The sequence below is a fragment of the Osmerus eperlanus genome, chromosome 21, assembly GCF_963692335.1.
Source record: "Osmerus eperlanus chromosome 21, fOsmEpe2.1, whole genome shotgun sequence".
NCBI classification, from domain to species: Eukaryota; Metazoa; Chordata; class Actinopteri; order Osmeriformes; family Osmeridae; genus Osmerus; species Osmerus eperlanus.
In genome coordinates, this window is record NC_085038.1 from 8,044,436 (window position 1) to 8,068,729 (window position 24,294).

The 24,294-nt window shown below is 41.1% G+C and overlaps 2 protein-coding genes across 5 annotated transcripts in view; both read right to left on the minus strand.

The window, feature by feature from the left end:
• Positions 1 to 24,294, minus strand: part of spry2 (sprouty RTK signaling antagonist 2) — a 203,684-nt gene that overhangs the window by 108,248 nt on the left and 71,142 nt on the right. The gene's annotated exons all lie outside the window — the stretch shown is intronic.
• Positions 17,121 to 22,825, minus strand: LOC134007713 (SLIT and NTRK-like protein 1). Its single transcript, XM_062447345.1, has one exon. The coding sequence runs from the start codon at positions 21,762 to 21,764 to the stop codon at positions 19,671 to 19,673; it is 2,094 nt and encodes a 697-aa protein (XP_062303329.1). The 5' UTR covers positions 21,765 to 22,825; the 3' UTR covers positions 17,121 to 19,670.

A 24,294-nucleotide genomic window follows, 5' to 3' on the forward strand; every position in this document is an offset into this window, starting at 1 on the left:
TTTTTGCATCCCCTTGTGATAGCCTAATGCTAATTCACAAAGCTTTCAGCCCCCATCTTATATAAATATATGTATGCATAGGGATGGGTTTCCTACTAGAACACTAGTCGTCTTTGTCCAGCAATGGAACAGTTTGTGCCTCCTATTTCTTAATGGATCTCTCCACCTTCTCCACCCTGAGAAAGGAGTAAACCTTCTGGCTGCACGGCTCCGCTGCTTCCATGTGTCATGAGCAGAGAGCCTGGAGCGAGGAAAGGGACAGCAGTGCTTAAGCTTTTAAAGCTGGGCGCTCCTTTGGACTTAAGAACTTCACAAGAAGCCAGTATCCCTGGGAGATCCCACGAGACCTATCCTGTCACAGTAAAACCCAACCACTGATCACATTCGGAGGCCTTGTTAAAACTATGAGCCCTCCCTAGCATTGACTTATAGTGACTTGTTATCTATGACAATCCCTCCTTGCTTCTCTCACTTATCATTTTTTTGCTATCCCTCCCTAGCTTGCTTTTGCTGCCATATCCCTTGTACACATGCCTCTCCCTGTCTATTTCTCTCTCACTCTTCGTTTATCTCAACCTCTCTAACCTCTATGCCTATGCACACTGCTCTTTTAATAGGCTAGATGTGTTTAACCCTGCCACCGTCAGATCTGCGGAGGAACTGTCGCACGGGCCCCCATTGTGTGTCCATGTACCAAACATCACATGAAAGCCAGCCATCAATAATGGACCTCACGTTGGAGGGTGCTAGAGTCTCCGCAGGGGAGTTTGGCAAATGATTCATCCTTCAGACTGTGGCTGATCATTACTGAGGCCTGTGTTTCTAATGATGGCTCTCCCTGGCTCTCTCTTTCATTAAATGAATACCTGTGTGTATATATCTTGCTCTCGCCAGGTCTCCTCTCTCTCTCTCTCTCTCTCTCTCTCTCTCTCTCTCTCTCTCTCTCTCTCTCTCTCTCTCTCTCTCTCTCTCTCTCTCTCTCTCTCTCCTCTCTCTCTCTCTTCTCCTCTCTCTCCTCTCTCTTCTCTCTCTCTCTCTCTCCTCTCTCTCTCTCTCTCTCTCTCTCTCTCTCTCTCTCTCTCTCTTCTCTCTCTCTCTCTCTCTCTCTCTCTCTCTCTCTCTCTCTCTCTCTCCTCTCTCTCTCTCTCTCTCTCTCTCTCTCTCTGGTCAGACATGGTGGCAGTGCCCTGTGAGCCTTCCCCTACGGGCCTGTTTCTTGTGTTATTGATGAAGTTCTCTTGGAGGCCCTGGCTGACTAATTCAAGACAATCCTGGGTGACCAATAAAAATGGCCCCGAGACTAACAGTGCCCACACTGTCACTGATTTATTGAGAGAAGTCCACAGTCTCCTTAATTACTTTTCCCTCTCACCCCCTCACTGTGCTGAATGTTTGTCCATTGTACCACAGAGTAGAAGATAAAAATAAAAATGTAATCCGGAGGGAATCCGTGGTATGGATACTGTAGAGACAGATTTTATGATTGGGAAGCTCTGCTGAGATTCAGTGCAATAGTTGGCTACACAGTCCGGTCCATTTAGTTGTGGAGAACATCCCAACTGAATCCATTTGCACAGCCGGGGAGTGACCCAGGTGTTGGCATGGATGCCGTCTCACTTTTGCCAGGTGGCAGAGGTAAAGGAGGTTAAATGGTGTATGTCATGGTGGACTTCTTCCGCTGTATTTTCTGATGCTACCAGGGAGAGATGAGTGCGCATTAAGGATTCATAAGGACAAAAGGTTGAGATACCATGGCAAAGGTACACTCTAATAAAATCCAGACTCACTTGACAGTAACTAACATCATTTTTGTCACCCAACTGGACTGAGACCCCTCTGCTTAATGCATTATTGAGTTTATGAAATGAACCAACTCACCAACTCTTTTTGTCAGAGCAGAAGTAATCTTTTTACTTTTCCATCTTCCACTTTCTTGACAAGGGAACTGAAGACACAACCAGTTGTAATACTATTTAAGAATGTTTAACATCATTCCAAGAGTACAATGTTTCAAAAAAAATAATCTTCCACTCAGTGAAAGGATGTGAAAAACATTTGTTGCCCATTTATACCAAAATGAAAGAGAATGAAGTTGTTTTCCTTTCAAATCTATAAAATGGATGAGAGGAATGTTATGTCTAACTATTTGTCTTCAGCTTTCCTCTTGGTTATAGACAGTTACTGCTTTAATACTGTATAAACCTCCCACATTCATAGATGGAGAACTAGGGGTTTTGTCTATTCAAACCTTTTAGACTTGCTCTGGAACCTCTCAGGGTCATTTCTGTGTTTTTCTACTAATTCTGACAGGTTAAGCTCCATGGCACATAGACAGTGACATGGATCATCAGCTCAGGGTGCAATGTTCATTCCTTACAGACGCTTTTAGTGATGAGTTCTCAACACGGTCTTTACCAGACGTTCCAACTCACAGCTCCAATCACCCATGGGATCAGACGCTGAAGGTTAATGTTCTCTCTGTGGGTCATGTGACAAGGTTTGCTTTAAGAAACAGAGACACTGAAGTCAGACGAGATCGATCAGAAAGACTGAACACATGAACTAACTTTATATAACATAGCTGTGAAACAAGCGAAGAGATGAGCATGGTGTTCAATATACTCTTCTCAGCTTCCTTCACTCCATGCTCTCCAGGATAATTGATAGCATGGTGGTGTACACACTAGTTCCTGACCTTATTAAAGGTGACACATCATGCTGAAAACTCTGCTTTTGATGCCTCTGGTGCTTCACCATAATAACGAGAGAAGGACTTAAAATGTGAAATGAGGATTAAAGAACAAGTTCAAAGATTGGCAGGGGCTTGGTCATCAAAGTAGAATTAATGCTGAAAAAAATGATTGAATTCAGGACCTGTGGGTTTTGTGTGAGATCCTAATATCAGTAATGGATATGTTAGGCATTAAGAATAATTACTCTGATCAAAACAAGATGTAATGTTTTGTCAAATAAATATAGATAAGATATTCTGGGGGACCATTCTGGTGGGCCAATTTCCTTTCCATGAATGCTGGCCAGATATCCATTAACTGCGTGAATGTGTTTAATGTACAAAATGGAGCGCCAGAATTGCCCACATTAATTTCCACATTAAGAAATTCCCAAGCCTGTTTCATTGAAGTTACATTTCATATTCATTGGAGTGCAGTCTCTACTGGGCACAACATTATCCCAGGCACAAGCTGTGAGGGCCCTAACCCTCTCGTCTGGCTCCCTGGCCATGGTAGAGGCCTGTTCAAGCTTATGCTTGCTGTCTCGACCCTCAGTCTGTACAAGCTACACAGTCTGTGGTATGCATCTGTTTTGGGTGCCGAGCAAAGACAAAATCAAGATTAGGCTACAGGCTACTGTTTTGACATTGCTAACATGATGTACTTTCAGCCATTTCCGAAGCTTTCTTTTTGGAAAATTGGGGCAATGTTTGACATTTATAATATTAGTCCTTATTTGGGGTTAAATTAATTTGACAAGGCCAATATGATTTAGCTAAAACATCATTCAGATTCAGCTGTCTAAAGGCAGTTAAAAAATGTCATTATGTCAACTACAGATATTTCAATGTTAAATACTGCCATAATACTTTCATGTCGTTCAATTAAGACCACAACAAAACCATACTCGTGTGGGTGACCTAGTTTTTCCTGTGCTATTCTTGTGGAGTGTCTGGCACAGTGCAATCCCTCAATCTTTTAGACAGATTAAAAATTCATTTGAATAATTATCTGCCTGACCGTGCAGGTTAAATTCAACATATAACTCATCACAATATGAGCATTGGTCTGTCATATTTTTTGTCTTTTGACAAAAAAAAGTTTGAATAACACAGAAATATATACAAAAACAAAACATGGAAGTCACAAATCAGGATGGAAATGTTTTGTAACTATCTGGAACCATTATATTGTATTGATATTGGTTTCCTAAATCTAAATTAAATTATTGTTTGCAGGTTGGACAAGAGTGTAGAACAGTCAATCTGTGAAAAACCTGTATCATCTGTACACTCTATACTATCCAGTACACTGTATGCTTTCATTACTATGATGAAGATTCTAAACCTTTTGAGTATCTATCTCCGTGCCACCAAATTTTAGAAATACAATCTCACCATCCTTTTATTGTGGCTTCTGAAATAAATTGTGGTAGCACTACAGTGCTTTGCCAATTTGTGATCAAATTGAAGGGAAATACATTGCTAAGCACTGATGCCAAGCACAGGTAAAGCCATTCTTTCCAACACCTGTGGCTCCCCTGAGATGACATGAATCTCACACATACAGTCTCTGACCTACATTTACAGCAGTGTGTGGGTGAACAGAATCAAAATCGTTTGGTATAACTCTTTTTCACATCTCTAAATATTTAGCTGTAAAGCATTCAGATTCAAAAAATATTTCACGTAGGTGAAGCAGCCAATTTTTTAATGGCAATTTGCTAAGTGGTGAGTTTCTGTAACCATTAGAAATGTTGCATGGAACACGAGTCTGTAGAATAAATCTAATTCTTACAGTGATGCCTCATGTTTGAAAACAAACAAAACAAAACCAAGATCATGTCCCCAAAAGTACTTAGTGACCATTCTAGATGTTGTTTTCTCTTTCACAATGACTGAACTCTATAATATACTGAGGCACAGTAGGCATTAGAACCGAGCTTGGCACAAAGTTCCCTATGCTGGGCAATAGACAGGAGCGAAAGAGCATGACAGCTGTAGTGTTTTAATAACAAAGCGTGTGTCCTTGTGTTTCCCAGAATTCCACTGGGGTGGTGTGCAGTGATGGCGCTCGGCCGTGGCAGGTGTCTGATTGATCGCACACCTTGTCAGGAGGCAGTTTGGTCAGGACAGATTGGCACAGCAGTGACCTGGCATGCGGAACGCTGCCATGGTGCTTCGCTCTCCAACGCGGCTCTCTGCTTTAAAAAAAGTTCCGGAAGGAGGAGAACCACATGACCTTAATGCCATGTCTGTAGTCCTCTCAGCCAAGCATAATCGTATGGTTCCAGGATGCAGCTGTGAACATGTGGTTAAGCACATTAACCAGGTTGTTCTGAACACGGGAGTTTCTAGGCATAGGCAACCTAAGTGGTTTCTCAAAAAAACACATATTAAAACATTTACCCTGAAGATTCGTTTTTTTTTTGAGGGGTGGGGGGGTTGAAGATCTCGCCTAGGGTTCCAGAATGGACAGAAACATCGCTGTTGCCAATTTTGGCATTCATTCCAGTTTCTTTTTTGAATTTTAAGAATAACATATTCAAACTGAAATTCTCATAATCTATATGACAGTCTTACAAAAATTGCCTCAAGATATTAGTGAACACATTGAAATAGGGCTTGTATTTTAGAAGTTAACAGAGCATGTTCAATGGCAAGTTAGGCTTGTCAGTTCATGATCCCTGAGGTGCTTTTGTTCAAAAGAAATACATTGCTGCTTCCAGCAGATTCTAAACTCCCGCCGGGCCCTTGCACACCCAAGCCTGGGTTGTCACCATAGCAAATGCTGAAAGAACCCTGCAGCCTTTTTAAGTTTTGCTTCATATTAATCTCACCACTGGATTCTCTCATGAAAATCCACCTGAAGACACCACAAAACTGTATGACGTTTGTCAAACAATTGTATTTTTATTTTACTAGTAGTTTTGATGCTGAATATTATAAAACCAATTCAAATAGCATGTCTTTAACATGCAAATCAATGTTTATTTTACATGCACTGTTTTATGCAGTTGTTTCATCAGTTGATTATATTGATATATACAGTACTTCCTAAATTGAATGCCTTTGATTCATCCAGTGGGTCAGTGTATGAATAAGTATGAGTCATACACTCACCCTCACGTTTAAGTGAGGTCTCATTTGCACTGCAAGACTGCGGTCCCTCTCGCATGATAATTCTGGGCATAATATGATTATGAGCTGTCCTCTGAGAGACTCTCATTTGTGATGTATTGATTTGATTCTGTCTGGGCACGCGTTTTTTAAAAACTCCAAACCTATCCACTTTCCTTCCAGTGGGAATCCTTGAAAAAGTTGTTTAGCAAGCAGTAATTTGCAACGGCTACCACTTCAAAATCCAAGCAACACCCAGCTTAGCATTTTTCATCTGTCCGTGGTAAGCATTTATTCAAAAGTTGTTGAGGTTATTTATGCATACTTTGGAGGTCATTTTACATTTTCAAGGATCCACCCTGTTTATCGTCTGAGGTTGTTTCTGACATGGAATCTGCTGAATGCTCGAAGGATTCCCACTCAAAGAGTCTCTGTGGTTCTCTTGCAGAAACTTGCTATTAACAATGAATTCCACGATAATACTGCAGAGTTTTGAATTTGGGTGTTGAATTTCAGCATGGATATATTCATTCGTCACATCTGATATTTGGGTCATTCCTACTACTTGTCTGACATCTCTTGGTTTCCCCTGTCACCTCTGAATTTGTATGACCTGACCTCACCCATCTTTTTAAACACAGTTTGGTTTCTTAGAATAACAGGTAATACATTCTGTTGATTGATTTAGATTAACAAGGGGAAATCCAATATTTATAATTAAAATGTTTTCCAGGGTGCCTTCACACATGTTAGATTGGATGTCATGCAATAGGAAAGACTATAGATTCGATTATTACAAACTGTAGAGTAATAACTTACATCAATATCCTGTACTGTTCAAGCTATAATACCAGTTTTTCAATGCATTTGTCACTGTGACATGGTCTGTGACTGTCACATAATTGGAAATTAAATTTGGATTATAAAAAGAGTGACAATGAATCACACGGTGGGGTTCGGTGTGCAACCTGCAGAACCAAAGGGAAAATCGATTCTGGCAATTCACCGAAAATGCTTGATTTATGAATCCTAATGAAACAGCTTCCAGTTATGAATGAGGCACAGAGTTGCTGTTCAGGACTAAGCATGTGCAGAGAGGTGGGTGGCGGTGTTATCTGTCCTACTGTTAATCAGGTCAAACGATGCTTGTCAGGGGCAGAAAAGCACAAGGTGTAATTTAGTGGATTAGTTCATTTTGTCTCGCTTCTAGGAGTGCCCCTGCGTTGGAGGCTGTGGTCTGGTCTTGCGAGCTGCTCACACAACTGTGGAACACCACAAAATGACCCTGCATTGACTGATGTGGGACAGCTCTCCAGTTGACTCAGCATCCTTGACAATCATTTTCATTCAGCTTTTCAAAATAATCAGGACAGGAACATTATTTAAAGCACCTGTATTTTGTTACATACATTCTTATAAAATCTCCTTTGACTATTTGCATGCAAATGCCAAATGTAAATGTGTACTTTTTCTGTAATTGACTAACATCGAAACCAAAATATACGGGGGAATATAAAGTGAGAGGGTCCCTGACACTGCACATGCTTGTAGTGATATTGAGAGCATGGCCAATACAACAGTGTTGTTATGTGTTCAGTGCATCCTTGCTGAGCTGTTGTTAGTGTGCTCAGATTTCTCTCTGTAATGTGGTACATTACAGGACCACTGTGTTGATACAGTTTGAAGGTGAGTTTTAACGGCTCATATCAGCTTCGAGTGTGTCAAGAGAAATCAGTTGGACGAATCATCCCATCAGACCATCCCATCACAGAGAATATTTATTTTTTGTCTTGGTGTGGCATTTTTGTATGGAAGGACAGTTTGATATGCTACATGTCGCAGGTGGACCTTGCAGGCTCTCATTATTTGGAGATTCTGAAGAATATCCAATTCCTGACTTCTAAATAAAGTTTGCAAGAAGCAAATTGGATTTGGTTTGACTGAAAATACAGGGCTCTTATTATTATGTTTGGTTTTATTGCACATTGGCTACACTGTCTTCACTCAGACCACCTATATTGCCTCCTTGAGGCATTTTTTTGTGTATTATTACCATTATTAGTGATGAGGTTATGTGTTCATAAATGTGTTTCTATATGAAGCCCCTCCAAAGGACAACAGAGTTGTGTCCACAGTTCCCTGCTACGTCACCCTTCCCATATCCTCAACTGCACAATACTACTACACACAACACAAAGGACAGCAGTGTCTTTGTTTAGTAAAACCAAAGGGTTTTTATGTCAAATGAATGTTGTGCACTGGACAGGACTGCATGTTTCATAAACTCCCAAATGTAAAAGCTTAGAGATAGTGAGTTATCGTGAGTTCAATGCACAATACACCGGCCTCACACATCTCAATGTCACACCTTCCATTTACGTCTTTGTATCTTGTCACATAAGGAGAAGCTATTACTGTGATATCCAGGCAATTGAAATGCTCTGTACATACTGAATAATTTTACATCCAACAGCATACCATATTGTCATCTGTTACACGTGTCAAAATTGCAATTCCATATTATGATTTGAAACAGATAGCTTTTTTTACAAGGGGAATATATTGTTAGCAATTCATTTTGGACAACGCATTGCGGGGAACATCTATCTCCCCAGATGCTCTTGTTTTTTGTATTTTATCATCCAATGCACCAGTGCAAAATAAATCTTGCCGGGAATCTGACAGCTAAAGGTGAAACAAAGATGGCTCCGGAAGAATGCTCACTTCCAGATTAAACAAGGATCCTATCAAACTGAACCTTGACCCCTGTCATCACTTGGCTTGGGTCATAATAAGGATGCAATAAGTACTATATCCCTGTTGGTTTTATAGAACACTTATAGCACACTGACACCAATGGAGAGACACTGGCTATCTAGAATGTCACAAAGATCTCCACAATTTTCTCTTTACCGATTACTCATGCGTGCCACAGTAGTAATCCTAGAGATACAAATCAGTATCACTCTAAAGGTTAGCAAGTTAATGTTGTGTTATTTTCTGGCAAAGTTAGATCAAAACTACAGCTCTGTAAAAAACAAACAAACAAACCACATCAAATTATACCAAACTTCGTGTAAGTGCTTTATACATCAAAAAGATTACTTCTTGACACACGACAATAGCAATCACTTATTATACTGTAGTATTTGGTGTGTGTGTGTGTGTGTGTTTGTCCACAGCTGAGGTGAGCAACAGCTTGCTGCAGTGCTGTCACACTGCCAGCATCACCCTGCATTATTTATCTGCCTTGCAGACCGCCATAACCATAGCAACCTGGACTACTAAACCCAGCGCAGATATCAGTCATGGTGCTTTGCTCGTGGAACAGAGGCTACAACACCATCTGTTTCAGTATATCTAAAATTACTTCAAAAGAAGAAGAAAAGAGAATGTTAGTGTCTGTGATGTCAGGGAAGTCAGGCTTAGATCCTCCTTTGGGTCAGTGACACAATAACATCCTAGTTAACAGGCCGCCCAGATCCCCAGTTGCTAATGAACTATTTGCATAGAATGGTAGAATAATCATTTAAAACAAGGTTTTTTATAATGACAAAGGAACTTTATCTTTAGCATCTGTTTGAAAGACCATGTAAGCAGCACAATGTTATGGATTGTGTCATGCAGGGTGAACTGCCAGACTGGGAGAGCAGGCTCTGACAGGTTACTAGCCGGCTGCTGATGCATGCATCTTAACTGCAAATGGCCATGCTGAGGTCACTCGTTACCTCTGAGACCATACTACGACTGAGCCAGACTAACCCGAAGTGACACAAAGACCTCTCACACAGGCCACTGGGATGCAGTGACATGCAAGTCTCGAGCAGGATTTCTAAGGTTGCTCAGACAGGATACACTATGGCCTCTGATTTGCACCGGAGCTGTTGACATCCTGTGATAACCTCCTGGCACTGTAGCTGCCATTGTGAGATGACAATGTCAATAAGAGTGTTTTTTTTTGGCATTCTTACATGGTTACTAAAGACAATTCCACAGAGCTTACAATTATAATGTTCCATGTGTTTGTTCTTTGTTGTATAGGCTTATTTGTGGCCTTCTAGACTTCATGACGCACTGCCTGCCTCGAGTAAAAAATTAGGAACTTACCGTGGGTATACGTCAATGATGCCACTAAAAGTCTTAAAAATCCATTGTCTTTCAAGATACTAATATTGTCTGTCTGGTTCCATACAAGGCAATTAAACCCTGCCCTATAACTTCCTTTATTGCATTGCTCTCTAAATGTGAGGAGATTCCCGAGTAAGGTTTTATTATACAAAATCGGCCGGCGAGGAATCTATCTGCATATAATATGAATCGTTATTGTGCCGTCTTCAGCGATAGCTATCGATCTTGGAGTAATTGCATTCCCAACCACCACCCCTCAGGAGAAGAGACTCGCAATTAGAGATGACAGGTGACACTGTGGTGCCTTGTAGCTCAATAAAAGTCTCTCTCTGCGTGCTAATTAAAAATCATAGCAGGACTTAAGTGAGCCAAACTACTTCTTCCCCTAAAGATAGGAAATGTTTAATTTTATTCTAGGTTGATTGACCCAACGTTTGTCAGATAAAGGTTTGTTTTTTCAGCAATAAAATTGAAATAGTCCTTGCCGGTAATTTTCTCTCTGGGTTAACATTAGTGATTCAAGTAAAGTTTACTCAAATCCAATCTAATTTAGGGAGACTTGCTGATGAACTGCAGTCAATATTGCATACAATAACCTTACCCATGTACCTGTTTGTGTCATAAATGACATACTGAACAATCTTTTGGACATGAAAAAGGTTGATGTTTCGGTCGTACGTTGAGCATTGGATTTTGGTTTGACTTATTAGTATTTAATAATAGACACTATTTTTGCCGTTCGAGATTCAGAATCAAGGATTCACATTTTTTAAATGGCCTAGTGATTTGGTGCTCCTGTAATTGTTGAAATGAATTATGGAATCATATGTAGATACAATAATTGTGTAATGCCAGGTAATTTCAAGTTTCAAGTTTGGATGAGAACACAGGATTTCCTGACATCTTGAGCAAGTTCCTTTTGGTCATGACATCATGACCAGAACATTGTGTGCCTACTTGTTATATGTCTTGGTCATGAAAGCATAGCAGTTACACCACATGGGGAAAATGTAGTAAAGCTTCTGGCATAATGGGACAAGGCAAATAGAAGTGTAACAGTGTCAAAAATCTCTTCACTTCTTCAATTCTATTCAACGGTCGCAGGCGGCACACAATCTGTCCCTGGTCCCATATCTCCTGCTCTCCCTTCTCGCCCTGATAACGCTGGAACCTCCAAAGGGAACATAACAGATTAACCTGCCCTGCCTCACTCTCACTCCAGAGGTGGGTTATTTCCTTGGTGGCTCACCGAAGGTAGAAAAATACCCCACTGCTACAATGTCACATAGAGACGTGCACTGCATATACGCTACGTGACTATCTCAGCCCACCGTGAGAGACCTGAGCATCATTTTAAAGTTTGCATTCAACTGAAATCAACAAGCCCAACAATGGCCGACCAGAGGTCCCTCGCAGGGAACTCCTTGTTGAGCAATTACGTGGATGTGCTACATCATGATCTTCATTCTCCAATTCCGGCTCAATTCAAATGGCAATGTTTACATGCAATACACTACACTGTAAATATGTGAAACATGGCGTATTTCTTTGTTTGTCATGGTGGACTTTGTGTGCATCATGTCTTATATACTGATACTGTGTGTAGGAGGGGGAATATGGGCAAAGGCCCGTGGATAACCAGCAGCACACAGTGGAGACACAGTTGGCTCTGCCTGTTATCGGCTCAAGGGGATAATGTGTGCACACTAGCATGTGGATGCATATTGCACGTGAGTGGTTTCATATGTGTGTTCTTCTTGATAGTTAAATGCCTGCGCAACCAACTGATTACAACCCCCACATGAAATACACTTTTGTGTATGTATGTGTGTGTGTGCATGTGTGTGTTTTTACATCCGTGCTCGTGTGATTCGATGCAATAGAGTTGGTGTGCATGTGTTTGTGAGCGCACGTGTACTGTACATGTGTGTACTTGAGTGAGAGTGCGCGGGTGTGAGAGAGAGTGGGAGATTGAGATGGGAGTTTCAAGATGGCTGATTACGAGTCGGAACCCAGACGAGATACAGTCTGTGACTGTATCTCGAGGCAGCATCTCTGTCATCACTAATTACGCTGATGGGCCTCGTGTGTGCCAATGACCAGGCTTCCTGTGCTGCAGGTGAGAGCAATGCATTCTGGGCCAGGCAACGCCACCCAAGGACAGAGCACAGCCAACCCTGTCACTCACACGGCCTCACACTTGCTGTCATCTGCCCTTAAAAGGGGGATTTTGACAGCTCAAAAACAAGATTTTGTCAGCTCTCCTCCTCAACCCTCGTGTCGTTCTCTCCACCCCCATCTCTAAGTGATCATGACTGACCCATGTTAGAAATGGGTAATAAATGAAGACATTTTAGACATTTGTGCCAGGACACAGAGCTGTTAATCCGTCCCCTGGACGTGGCATTAAGGCAGGACGTCCCGGCGGGTGTTTAGGCTGTGACCTTGGGAGCCCTGAGCCTCCCAAGTGAAGCGACGTGGGAGGCAAGGAGGAACCTGGACAGACGAGTGGACACAGCACACCAACCTGGAGCCTTAATTGGCCCGAAGAGGCCTGGGGCAGCTCAGATGATAGAAGCAAAGAGAGTGCGGGGAACGAGGGGAGGATATAAGAAGAGAAAAGGATAGAGATGAAGGTCAGAGATGAGTAGAAGAGGGTGATTTAGACAGTCAGGAAGAAGAAGGAAGTTGACGATGGAGACGATGGCTAATGAGTCCAACCCCAATGTGTAGCAGATGACTGGGTATTCTGTAGGCAGCAGGGCAGGTTAACTTTGCAAAGCCCAGGCCAAATGTCCAGCCATAAATAAGCTGCGATCATTTATTCATAAGCACAAAGTATACTCACAAGCATGCACACAATCCTTACTCTGATTGCATTTTATTTTCTCTATCTTTTTACGGTTATTGTCCCATTGCCCCATTATTTGTGTTGGTATTAACTGCCTGTATGAGAATGTGTGTAACCTCAATGGACTCTGCTCTAGCCAAGCATGCATGATTGGAGTTCATTTACGAGCGCAGCTTATGGCATGAACTCACTGCAGTTATTATGATGGACGAGGACATAGGATGATACTTCAGAAGGTTCTTCACTGTAATACAATGGTTATTTTAGAAAATGGGAATTTAACAAAAATACTGTAAACCAAAGCATTTAGAGGGCTGTGTTTCTGAAAGCAAATGGTTAATGTGGGAAGATAATGGTGAGTTTCCGCAGAAAATGTGTTTTAACAGACCCATGAAATTGTGACCAGGAAGGCTAAAGTCATTACTATACTTGTTTACCCATTCAAATTCTACACTTACACTGTAGGTAACACAACCATGTCATATTTTAAAGCACTTTCTTAGGAGCACAATACAGACAAGTAAAATGCAAAGGTCTGGTAAAACAAGAGCAGCAAAAAACAACCTCAACATGGAGTACATGTCGTGTGGAGCTGGGCATGTCAGTGTGGCAGAAGGGGAATCACTGGGTTGAGAGAGCTAAGCTAAGACCTACTGTAGAACAGGCCATGTACAACAGCTAGCCGAGCATAGGCTGTCATTCCCGCTGCTGGATCCAGGTCCACAAATTAAGCCCCAGGGAAGAAGACAGGGAGAGAGAAGCTGAGAGACCAACATCCGCCCAGCACATACTCATGAAGAGAGAGTAGGAGGGCTCGTCTTTGGCTTCCCTACCACGATATGACGCCACGTTGGCCAGGCTGATTTGAAGACTTGGATTACGTCAGCGGTAGCTATTCGAGTATGAGGTCGAAAGAAAATCCCAACGTAGGGGCTCACAAGATGAGCAATAGATACGTGGCCCCCACGAGGCACAAAGGGACGGTTTTAATGTTGTTAGGGGAGACGGAGTGATTCATCACCTCTTCGTCGGAGAGAGACAGGGACAGATTACGGATCACCTCCCTCGGCAGGGAGAATACATGGGAGACAAGCTGCCTGGCTCCATCATGTCTAGGAGGCTTGAACTGTGTCAGTTGTCCAAATCAGCACTCATGTGAAGAGGACTATGGTCTGGTCCTGAACCTCTCATTCACTTTTCAGCAGCAAGCCCTGAAGATTACATTCGTACATCTGTATGAGCTTGAAAAAGGAAAGTGCTCAACTCTGGCAGGACAACGTTTACAAGGGCTTGTCCTTTCAAGGCATTTGAGAACATTAGATGCTGTAGCAATGTCTGTTGGCTATGGCTGAGTTGACGTTGAACATGGAGGACTAACTGATTAACCCCAGTGAAGAAAGTAGGAATACGGTTCACATATTTGAGTTAAGTAAAAGCAATTCGACCAACACCTCCCATACTTTCATGATCAATGGTGCATTTCAAAAGGTAAACGAGAATAGGAGCTAACAAAACAATTTGCGGTTTGCAAGGATGCCAATTAATTTACAATTCAATTTGGAGGGCTCAAATCAAGTCGGATTTGTACATCCTTCTCAAAGCCTTTTTTCCCCCAAATGTAACTGCTCCCAAGCCATCCTAAATCCACAAGGAAGAAAAGGAAAAACTCCCAGATATTTTTGACTAACATTTTCCATTCTATTCTTGAACATACAATTCATCCTCCTGCAAGTTAATTCAGAGTCCATCTAAAGTTTGATTGTTTTAACAGCCTCGCTGTTCCACAAGTCTTGTAAACATTAGTAAAAAAAAATCCAAACATTTATCTGATATTAAATGCATTTGTATAGTGCAACTAACTTATAAATGGTCAGTGTCAAATTCCCTGCATTAGGGTCCATGTCACAAACTCATCTCTCTAATTTAAAAACCCATTTGGGTGCAATTTAATGTAATTCAGAGAGAGAGAAAAAGATAAAACCTTTAATCTGCTTGTAACCCTGCTGTCATCCCCAGCATAGAGTGTGTATGGAGGACTATATAAATCCATTGTTCTTGGGATGAGACCAGACCAAAACGCTCTGAGCATCTGTTGACCCAGCTGACATTTTGCACTGATTATGGTACACTAGGCTAAGCACAACAGTTCTCCAGCGTCTGTTCAAGAGTTTCCAGAACATTCAGGAACCATTCCCAAAATAAACAGGCAACATTTACATTGTTTCATGTCACTTTGCTTTGTTTTACAGAACACATAGAACACATCTGAAACCTAGCAATATCGTTTAGATTACAAAACCTACATCAACGTGGACTGTAATAACATCCGATAGGCCATACTACTTACAATCAAGGGACAATTGTTGGTCAATGAAGCAACAGGCATAATTATATCTAACATTCAGAGAACATTTAAGGAAGGTGATCTTGTCTATTTTAAGAAGGTAAAGCGTATTAATTAAATAGCACTGACCAGATAGAGAGGCTGAACCTCAAGGAAAACAAAGGGAATGGGAATACAGGATATAAGCACAGTGAACCTTCTATGAACCCATTACCCATAGGACTGTCTGACTACGGTTGAATAATCAAGTATATGGCACATAATGTATACCGAACAGTTACTATGGGTTCCTTTATGGTACGTAGTCTGTCTGAGTCTGTCTTTTTTCCTCAATTGATAGATCTTCAAAGACTGAGTCCTTCAAACTGTTGTCTAAAGAAAAAATGACAGAAAAAAAACTAAAAAAGGAACATTTGAGGATTATGTTCTCAGAGCCGATCCAATCTATTTGTAGAATAATATGAGACTGGGTCAAGTTCTCATTCGGTAGAGAGAAAAGGCCCCGACAGTCCAAAAAGAGAGTCAGCGATGGATCTTGCCCACATTTGGACAGCTACCGACAATCCTCAAATTGAACCACTGATGACTCAGAGATGAGAAACAAAAGCACACCAAAACAAACTAATTGGCTTGATACCCAGGAACACTGAGCACCAGTGGACAGTAAACTCCATTTATTATGATGTCATTCCAGCAGCCTGTGTGTGTTCCTGCACCTGCCAGGCTGATGAATGTGTACAAAGGCATGTATAGATGTGTTTGTGAGGGTGATTGTGCATGCATGCATGCATGTCCGCTTTTGTTTATCTGAAAGCTTCCATTTCATTTCATATCAATGGGGAATAGTACATTTACATTTAGTCATTTAGCAGACGCTCTTATCCAGAGCGACTTACAGTAAGTACAGGGACATTCCCCCGAGGCAAGTAGGGTGAAGTGCCTTGCCCAAGGACAGAACGTCAGTTGGCATGACCGGGAATCGAACTGGCAACCTTCGGATAACTAGCCCGATTCCCTTACCGCTCAGCCACCTGACTCCCTAGTAAACTTGTTGGCCCTGTTACAATCAGCACTTAGACAAGCTACAGTGGTATAAAGCTATGGGTGTACATTCCCCTGGGCATGGGCCAAGAAAGCTTCAAAATATTGAAATTGGGCGGGCTAGAGTAGAAGAAAGTGTGTGCTTCACTCCAACCAATCAAATTCTACAGAACGTTTCCTTCTTTTCCACCTTCTTAACTTCTCTGATTTGTGGTGTTTACAGTTCCAATTTCACAAATGCTATTTGATCAGGTATAGATGCATAAAACCATGCTGTTGAGCAATTGACAAGGGTGTACTGCTAAATCAAACCAATTATATAATCAATATGTGTGCGCTGTGACTTAAGGATTACTCCCACTAAGTGAAGCGCTTGGTCGCCAGATCATTCCAGTGATCAACTGCTATTTCCAATTCGAGCTAAAGTCAACACCAACTGCTCGAGATGTGCATCAACTGAAAACCCTCCAAGGAATGTTGCATCAACTGACAGCTTCACAGGCATGTAATCAGGAATAATCAGGAAGGACAAGGTTAGCCTGTTGAACCATAGCATAGCTGTACATGAGTACACTGGTCTAGAGTAGCCTAGTGTACTGTACATTCAAATACTTTCTTTTCCAAAATCATTGTGGTTTAATGATAAACATTGTAATTACTAAATGCATACAATAACTTCCATGGCAACACAAATGACTTCCTAGTAACATATTCCATGACATTTTATATTAATATTTTTTCCCCATCTGTTGTGACCTTGGCCCATTGCAAGATCAAACCCTGGAATCCAAAAACAAAAATTTAAATATTGTATGTCCCATGACTTAAATTTAGGTCAAAGAAAAAATATATACAGTATATATATATATATATACACATATATATATATACATTTTAATACCCAAAAAATCAATAATAATATATGTAGGGCTTCAGTGAGTGATTGTTGGCATATTGTCTTCAGTTTTAACATCATTTTAACCCAAATGTGATCACTCATTGTCTTTGATATATTTCTGTACTGAAGAGAATAACATATTTGTTAAAAAAATAGATTTTACTCAACCTTAACCACATTTTATTTAACAAAATAGAAGCAGGTAAAATGTAGCAAAGCAAAGAAGTGTAACATGGCGTTGGAAATATGACAAATTATTGATGAGCTGTGGTACAATATTCACAGATAATTACCCTTCCCAATGATGTGACAGCAAGAAGTGATGGACAGCACTGATGTCACAGATCTGCTGAGATAATAGTCCCCAAGGTCACACTACGTGATTGGTTACATTTCGGAGAAGGGGGGTGAGAGGAATTCTGTGAGCATACACACACACTCACAAATGATAGCAGAGAGCACACCCACACATCCGTACATACGCACATAATCACATAAGCACACACATACACACAATTTTGTAGACATACACACAAATGGCTTGTTTGAATAAGATGGGACTCAGAGTTCACGGTTCTAGAGGTCTAATCCAGAACCAGATGGGGATGAATCTGGTTCAGTGGTGGTTAGCTATATCCAAATGCCAGACACGCTCACCTTTGTGGATGCTGCATGGATGACTGGCTTGATACCTTTGAAGTTTATTTTGGGAAATGTGGTCCCTTAAATACTGTAGATGTTCATTTCAGACTGGCAACATCCCCCCCCCACCACCACTACCAAAATAAAGAAATAACACACATGTATTTCACTTTTTTACATGGTGTTGTTAGAAAAGGATTGCACATTCCTATGAATTGACACTGCAGAACCTGATACATTTGAGGAAAACAATTCAATATAAGAAAAAAACAATACTTAACCAGTAGGTCCAGCTTTAAGCAATATGTTTTCGTTTCCCAGTAGGCCTAAACCAGACTGACTGGTAGACCCTGCTGAACACATACATGTTTACAGGGGCGTTTCTTCTTACCAACAGAGACCATGCATATCCAGATCAAATGAGTTCAAGTTCAAAATGCAGTTCTCTTTCCAAATGCCTTCTTGCAAAACTCTTAATTACCTGTCCATCTCACCTGAAATTGGAAATATACAACAGCGACATCGTGAGTTTGCCTCATCTTTGAGAAATGCGATTATCTTGCCCAACTGTAACTTCCCTTTGACAGCAGTGTAGCCGAGAGAATGATACGGAGTATACCCTTATATTTTGTTATGGACACGCGGCATAACCTCTTCTAAACTAACACTTGTGTAATTTCACTTGGAGTATACCCTCCCTCGTAGTCACCACTACGCCACTGCCCTTTGGCACCAGTCTGCAAATGATGTTTTCAAACTGAACATCACACCATTTTTTAGCACATGTGACTTATACAATGTGAGTCTAATTTCTCATGTGGACACGATAGATGGCTTTACAAAAGCTCACAGTAATGAAAGTGAATCATAGCCTACGCATTTGTGGAGAAATACTTTTTTTTTTACATAAAAGCATTCTAGTCTAACTGCGTTCTGTACATAGGTCGAACTGTACCAGTACCTCCATTGAAAACATTTTAATTTTGAAAAAATATGACGTTATAAAAAACCTCCATTCGAGTGATCAGGCGAAGCCTGTTTCGAATGGTTAGTCTAAAACGTTCCCTTTCACCCAAAGCAGGCTATATTTCATTAACACACGAAACCACGAACTGTTTTAGCTACATTAACTTTGCAGCATAAGCATCTGAGTGACGTTAATTGGTCATGCTCATCTGCATCTCTGATATCTGAAATTTAACAATTGGCACACCATAAAGTAACACTTTATACATTCATAAAGAGATGAATGCGCAGACATGTTAGTGTCTGCACCAACTATAAATAACCAGATATTTACTGACAATCAAATGATAAACCAACAAAATAACATGCATTGACAGCTTTTGAGATTCGTAATTCCTTCCAGTCAGCCACTTCAGTTTTAAAACAGCAAATACAAATCCTAACTGCAGTTCACAAAAAATAGAGAAATGGCACTTTGAATATATTCATATATAGTTTTATATATATATATATATATAGTCATATTGATAACATGAAATAAGGGTCGAGTTGGCTTCTTTGTTGATTATGGTATGGTTTCCGAGTGTTGTGTTGAAACCATGCGAAATCATGCAGATATGATACAGTCAGTTAGGCCTATTTACATTACATTCATGCGCTCGTGCACCATTTCCCAAGTCTTCTTTCTCAGATCCTCAGTCTGATTGCGGCAAAGCTGTACTGGGAGGGAGGGGGCAGGAGAGCGGGCTCTATACATATATTACAGTTGAATCTGTAGCAGACTTTTTCAGTCAACCGGGGCAAACAAAAACAGGTCAATCGCTGACAGAAGCAAATAAAGAAGCATTTGTTTTTCTTCCATTGCAATTTTGTCCACAGCACGCAGTCATTTGTCTGTCTGTATGTTTTATCAGTTTGTTTGTATTCCAGCCTCTTATCAACAGCGATTCTACGCATCATTTGTCGTGGAGATATGGGCGCTACAGTCGAACCCCCTGTGCGCGCCCCCGTCTGCATGGTAAGGCCCGCTGTGCCAATAAGACGAGTCGCACACTGTCTGTAAGGAATTGATCTCCGACGCAGAGGAGTTACCTTCCCTCCGCTTTGATCTCTTGCGATTCCGCAAAATGAAGACAAGCATCCCTACAACAGTGAACGCAGACGTGACAAATACCAGTAACAGCCCAGGGACCAGCACAGATATAGAGACTCTGCTTGGTTCTAGATAGGAGTTCGAGCGCGTCCCTGTGTCTGCAGTTAAAGTGCTGTTTTTTGAGAGAGATGTGGGGTATATTTTGTCATAAAGTTTGGGGCACATGAGATCATTTCTGACTCGACGGAAATCCTTTTTCCAGAACTCTTCCGGAGATTCACACTTAAGATCACTCACTATGACGTCTGCCCCCAGTTTCTCCGTCCACTGTTTGAAAGGGACAATGTTGCAGGAGCAATCCCATGGATTCCCATGCAAATCAATCTGTATTATCGAGTTGAGTTGATCTAAGACACCAGTAACTGGGAGAAATGTGAAATAATTATTATGCAGGCTGATTTTTGATAAAGAAATTCCAAGAAAAGCATCCACAGGTAGAGATTTCAGCAAGTTATTGTTGAGGAACAGCACCCCCAGGTTGGGCATAGGACTGAATGCACCTGCCACAATGAGTTGTATGTCATTATATTCCAGACTGAGATATTCCAAGTTTTGGAGACCAACGAACATTTCCGCCATGAGTGTATCCAGATAATTCTTGTCCATATACAACCATCTTAATTCAGTTAGGTTGTGAAAAGTGCTGTTTTCTATTACTTTGATGTTGTTTCCACCTAAATCAAGTAGGTTGAGGCTTGAATAACCACTAAGTTGATTCTTTTTGATAGCATGTATGTTATTATCTCTCATATTTAATTCGTGTGCAGTAAGAGGTTTCGGTTTTAGGGTAGCCAAACTCTCTATCTTCTTGCCTTCGCAATTAACTCCTAACCCTTGCCTAGATCCAACGAGTTTACAGACGCATGGTTGGGGGCAAGATGCATTGTGCAGCTGGTCTCTCTCTCCGATCACACCGGTCATAGATGTGGGTCTTGTTTTTAACTGCCAGTTTTCACGCGATTTGGACCGTCCCTTTGGTCCATTCTCTGGAGTAGGGGACCCCGGATCACCATTTGCCTTGTAAGGAGTTGGAACGGGTCCATGTTTTGAGGTCTCGTCTTGGGTGGGAGGTGCAACCAAACTCAAGTCAACGCCATTCTTTGAAGGACACAGCTCCATCTCTGATGTCTCGTTCAAATCGTTTCCCTGTAGTTTTGTAGGAGCCTCGCATATGACTCTGCCGATGAGCGCATTCTGCGGTATATTCTCCAGCCATTCCTTCAGGGAAACCAGGTCGCAGTTACAGTCCCAGGGGTTATCCTCCAATAGAACCTCTGCAATACCCGGAATTTGTTCAAGAATTCCCTCATAAGGCAACGTTTTGATTCGATTCCCACGTAGGTCGAGGTGGGTGATGGGTACATGCAGAAACACGTTTATAGGTAGTGCACTGATGAGGTTATCGTTTAAAATTAACACTTCAAGTTTATTTAAGTCCCTGAACACGGCGGGGTCTATGTCCCTCAATAGATTAAAATCTGCTTGAAGGTATTCCAAATCGTCTAATCCCAGAAATGTACTCTTTCTAAACGACCGTATCTTGTTATTATTTATGTGGAGGCGTTTTACTAGCTGCAATCCCAGAAAAGCACCAGGAACAATGTCGTGCAGTCCGTTGTTTTCCAAATGCAAGCTTACGGCATTGTAAAAGTTAGCAAACTCATTGGGAAACAGCCTGGATAAAGAATTCCCGTGCAATAACAAGTGATAGAACTGGGAGCTAGGACCAGTCAAATGATGCAGATTAGTGAAGCTCCTCTTTTCGCAGTCAATGTGCAAATCGCCTTCTATCTCATTGCAGGAGCAGATCTGCTCCTTACAAATGTCCTTTGTAACATTTCCAATAGCAAGACAAAGAGCCGCCTTCAGCAAGACAATCCAAAGCAGCATTTTCAATACAAAGAATTCATCCCCGATTTCAAGACATACGACCTGTGAGTTTTTCTCTCCAGATTATCAAAAATTAAAAAGGTAGATCATGGATCAAATATAAGACGACAGTCGTTTTTTGTATCCATGCTGCATCTAACCTGCTACGTCCAGACTTCCAGCTTTAAAATGACCACATAAATGCCTCAAATAGACTGAATCCTTAGGCTAAGACAACACGCACCTTGATAAAAAAAGAACGGAAAACAACAAATCGCAATACTGCCCCGTACATTTTGGGCTTTAGTTCAGTAAGGACTGACCTTGCAAAATTAACAAATCCGTGATTTTTTTGTCGTGCTGCGGTATCGGTGGGAGCTGTTTTCTTTCCCTCGGTGCTGAATTCACACCCCGCACTAAAGATTTAGTGCTGATCACACTGCCTCTGTTAAAAAAACGCATTCCTCACATCTTTCGATTGTCTTCCTTGTTTCCACTGCTTTCCTTTGGTGATTTTGGTCACAAAGAGGTTACCCAGATACGGTGTTCTTTCTAGCGCGGTGCTCTTAGAAAGATCGAACACCCTCTACTGAGCTGCAATGGCAAAAATCCATCGTCCGAGGGAATGTTGAAGAAAAAAAATCAATCCACATATAGGGCAAGCGTTAAAATGCTCACACTAAAAGCTGTCCATTTGTTAACTCTTTTAGACTGAGCGGATTTCTCAATTGACAATGCAATATAATATTTCAGACGTACCTCCTTTTTTCACATTGTTCAGACTGAAAGCTTGCTTTGACTGTTCTGTGTTGTAAAAGTGGGCTAGACAACATAGCGCACTGCCAACGTATTGGATACTTCTCTTGCAAACGGGGGTGGTTAAAATCTCGTTTTATTTATAAATTGCCCACGGTTATGGAAAATTGAAGATCGCTGGTGTATTTCTTCGATCTCTTCCATACAAGCACTTTCCACTATGGTTGTTGGGCTACTTTCTCACTGGTAAGGAACCTCTGTTGAATGCGGTAAAATAATTAACTGCTACGGACATGCAACAACCAGCAAAGCGACATCACTCTCAGTTGACTACAACAAATGATGCGTCAATGTAGCCCAAATGCGCACGCACACCACTATTTTAAAGTAAAGATTTTGGAATCTAAAATAAAATATAGCCTAGATAGGTTACTCTCCCCTTTTCTCTGTTCGCCAAGCATCTGATTAAATGTCTTTGTTTGGATATATCTTCCATCTTATTTTCTGCGTGTTACTATTATGAGAGCACCACACAGACAGTTGTCCTCACTAGACATCAGATTTGCATCCTTATTATCACAATATTGGAATTGAGATCCCAAAGTGAAAATCCAAGCGAGTTTACACCTGCCATCACACCTTTTACCAACAACACAAACAAAAACATTGAAAAGTCAGACAGTAAGCTCAGCAAAGGTATTGACTTTATTATAGCTGGCATCCCTGATGCACCCAGAATATTATGCTTTGGTTTACAGTCTCTCTCTGATGTATGTTTCAGTGCAGACTACAATATTCTTATTACAATTGGGAACATTGTCATATTGAATATTATGACAAGCTTTTTCAAATCAATCATGACAAGAATTTTAATCAAACAAGGTACTATCCCCAAAACATTGTTTATGTCTCACGATGCTCAACCATTGTGAGGTCTGATCAGTCTCCCCCTTTTTTTGTGGCATGACTTTTTCCAACAATTTGACAGGTTTAAGGAGAGTAACCTTCAAGACTGAATAGCATACATGGATCCCAGGTTGTGATGTGTTAATAGATGTTTGCTTGCAGACTGTCAAATCAGTTGGCACCCCACTGAGGGGCAGATCAAAGCATGCAGCGATGTGTTCAAGCTAAACTAAGTAACCAATAGTCAATTTGGCCTGCCAAACAAACAGCACAGAGGACAGACAAGCAGCCAAGGGCACATCCTTCATGCACACTCATTAATGGGCAGTGGGAGGTTGTGTGTGCATGTGTGTTTATGCTTGTCATGTGTGTGTGTGTGTGTGTGTGGGGGGGTAAACTTCTCAAACATTGCTTAGTCATTTCTATTCATAAAAAGTACACAATTATAAGCCTAATTACATTCTGTCCTGTAAAGTCTGCACATCTGATAAGGCTGTGATGTTGTGAAGAGATTGTATCTCTTGAAGTATTTGAGGCAACTTCCTTATCTTGTATATTCATCATTATTCAATATTCTGTTGACTATAATCATTTCATGAGTACACACAACAGGGATTACCAATGTTTTAACTTCAGTTACATCATTTCAGTATTTATTCTGTTCATTTCAGGAGCTCGGACCACACCAAAAGTCAACTACTAATTTGTTACGGTCAAAGGCTACTGACAGTGGCAAACTGTTCAGAATAGGTGATGAAACATTAATGAATGGATGCTGGTGTTGAGTTGTACAGTAGCAGAACAGTGTAGTGTCAACAGTACGTGAAGGAATTGTTACATGGTTTTTGTCCTCCTAAACCTCCTGAAGCTATAACTTGTATGATTGAAT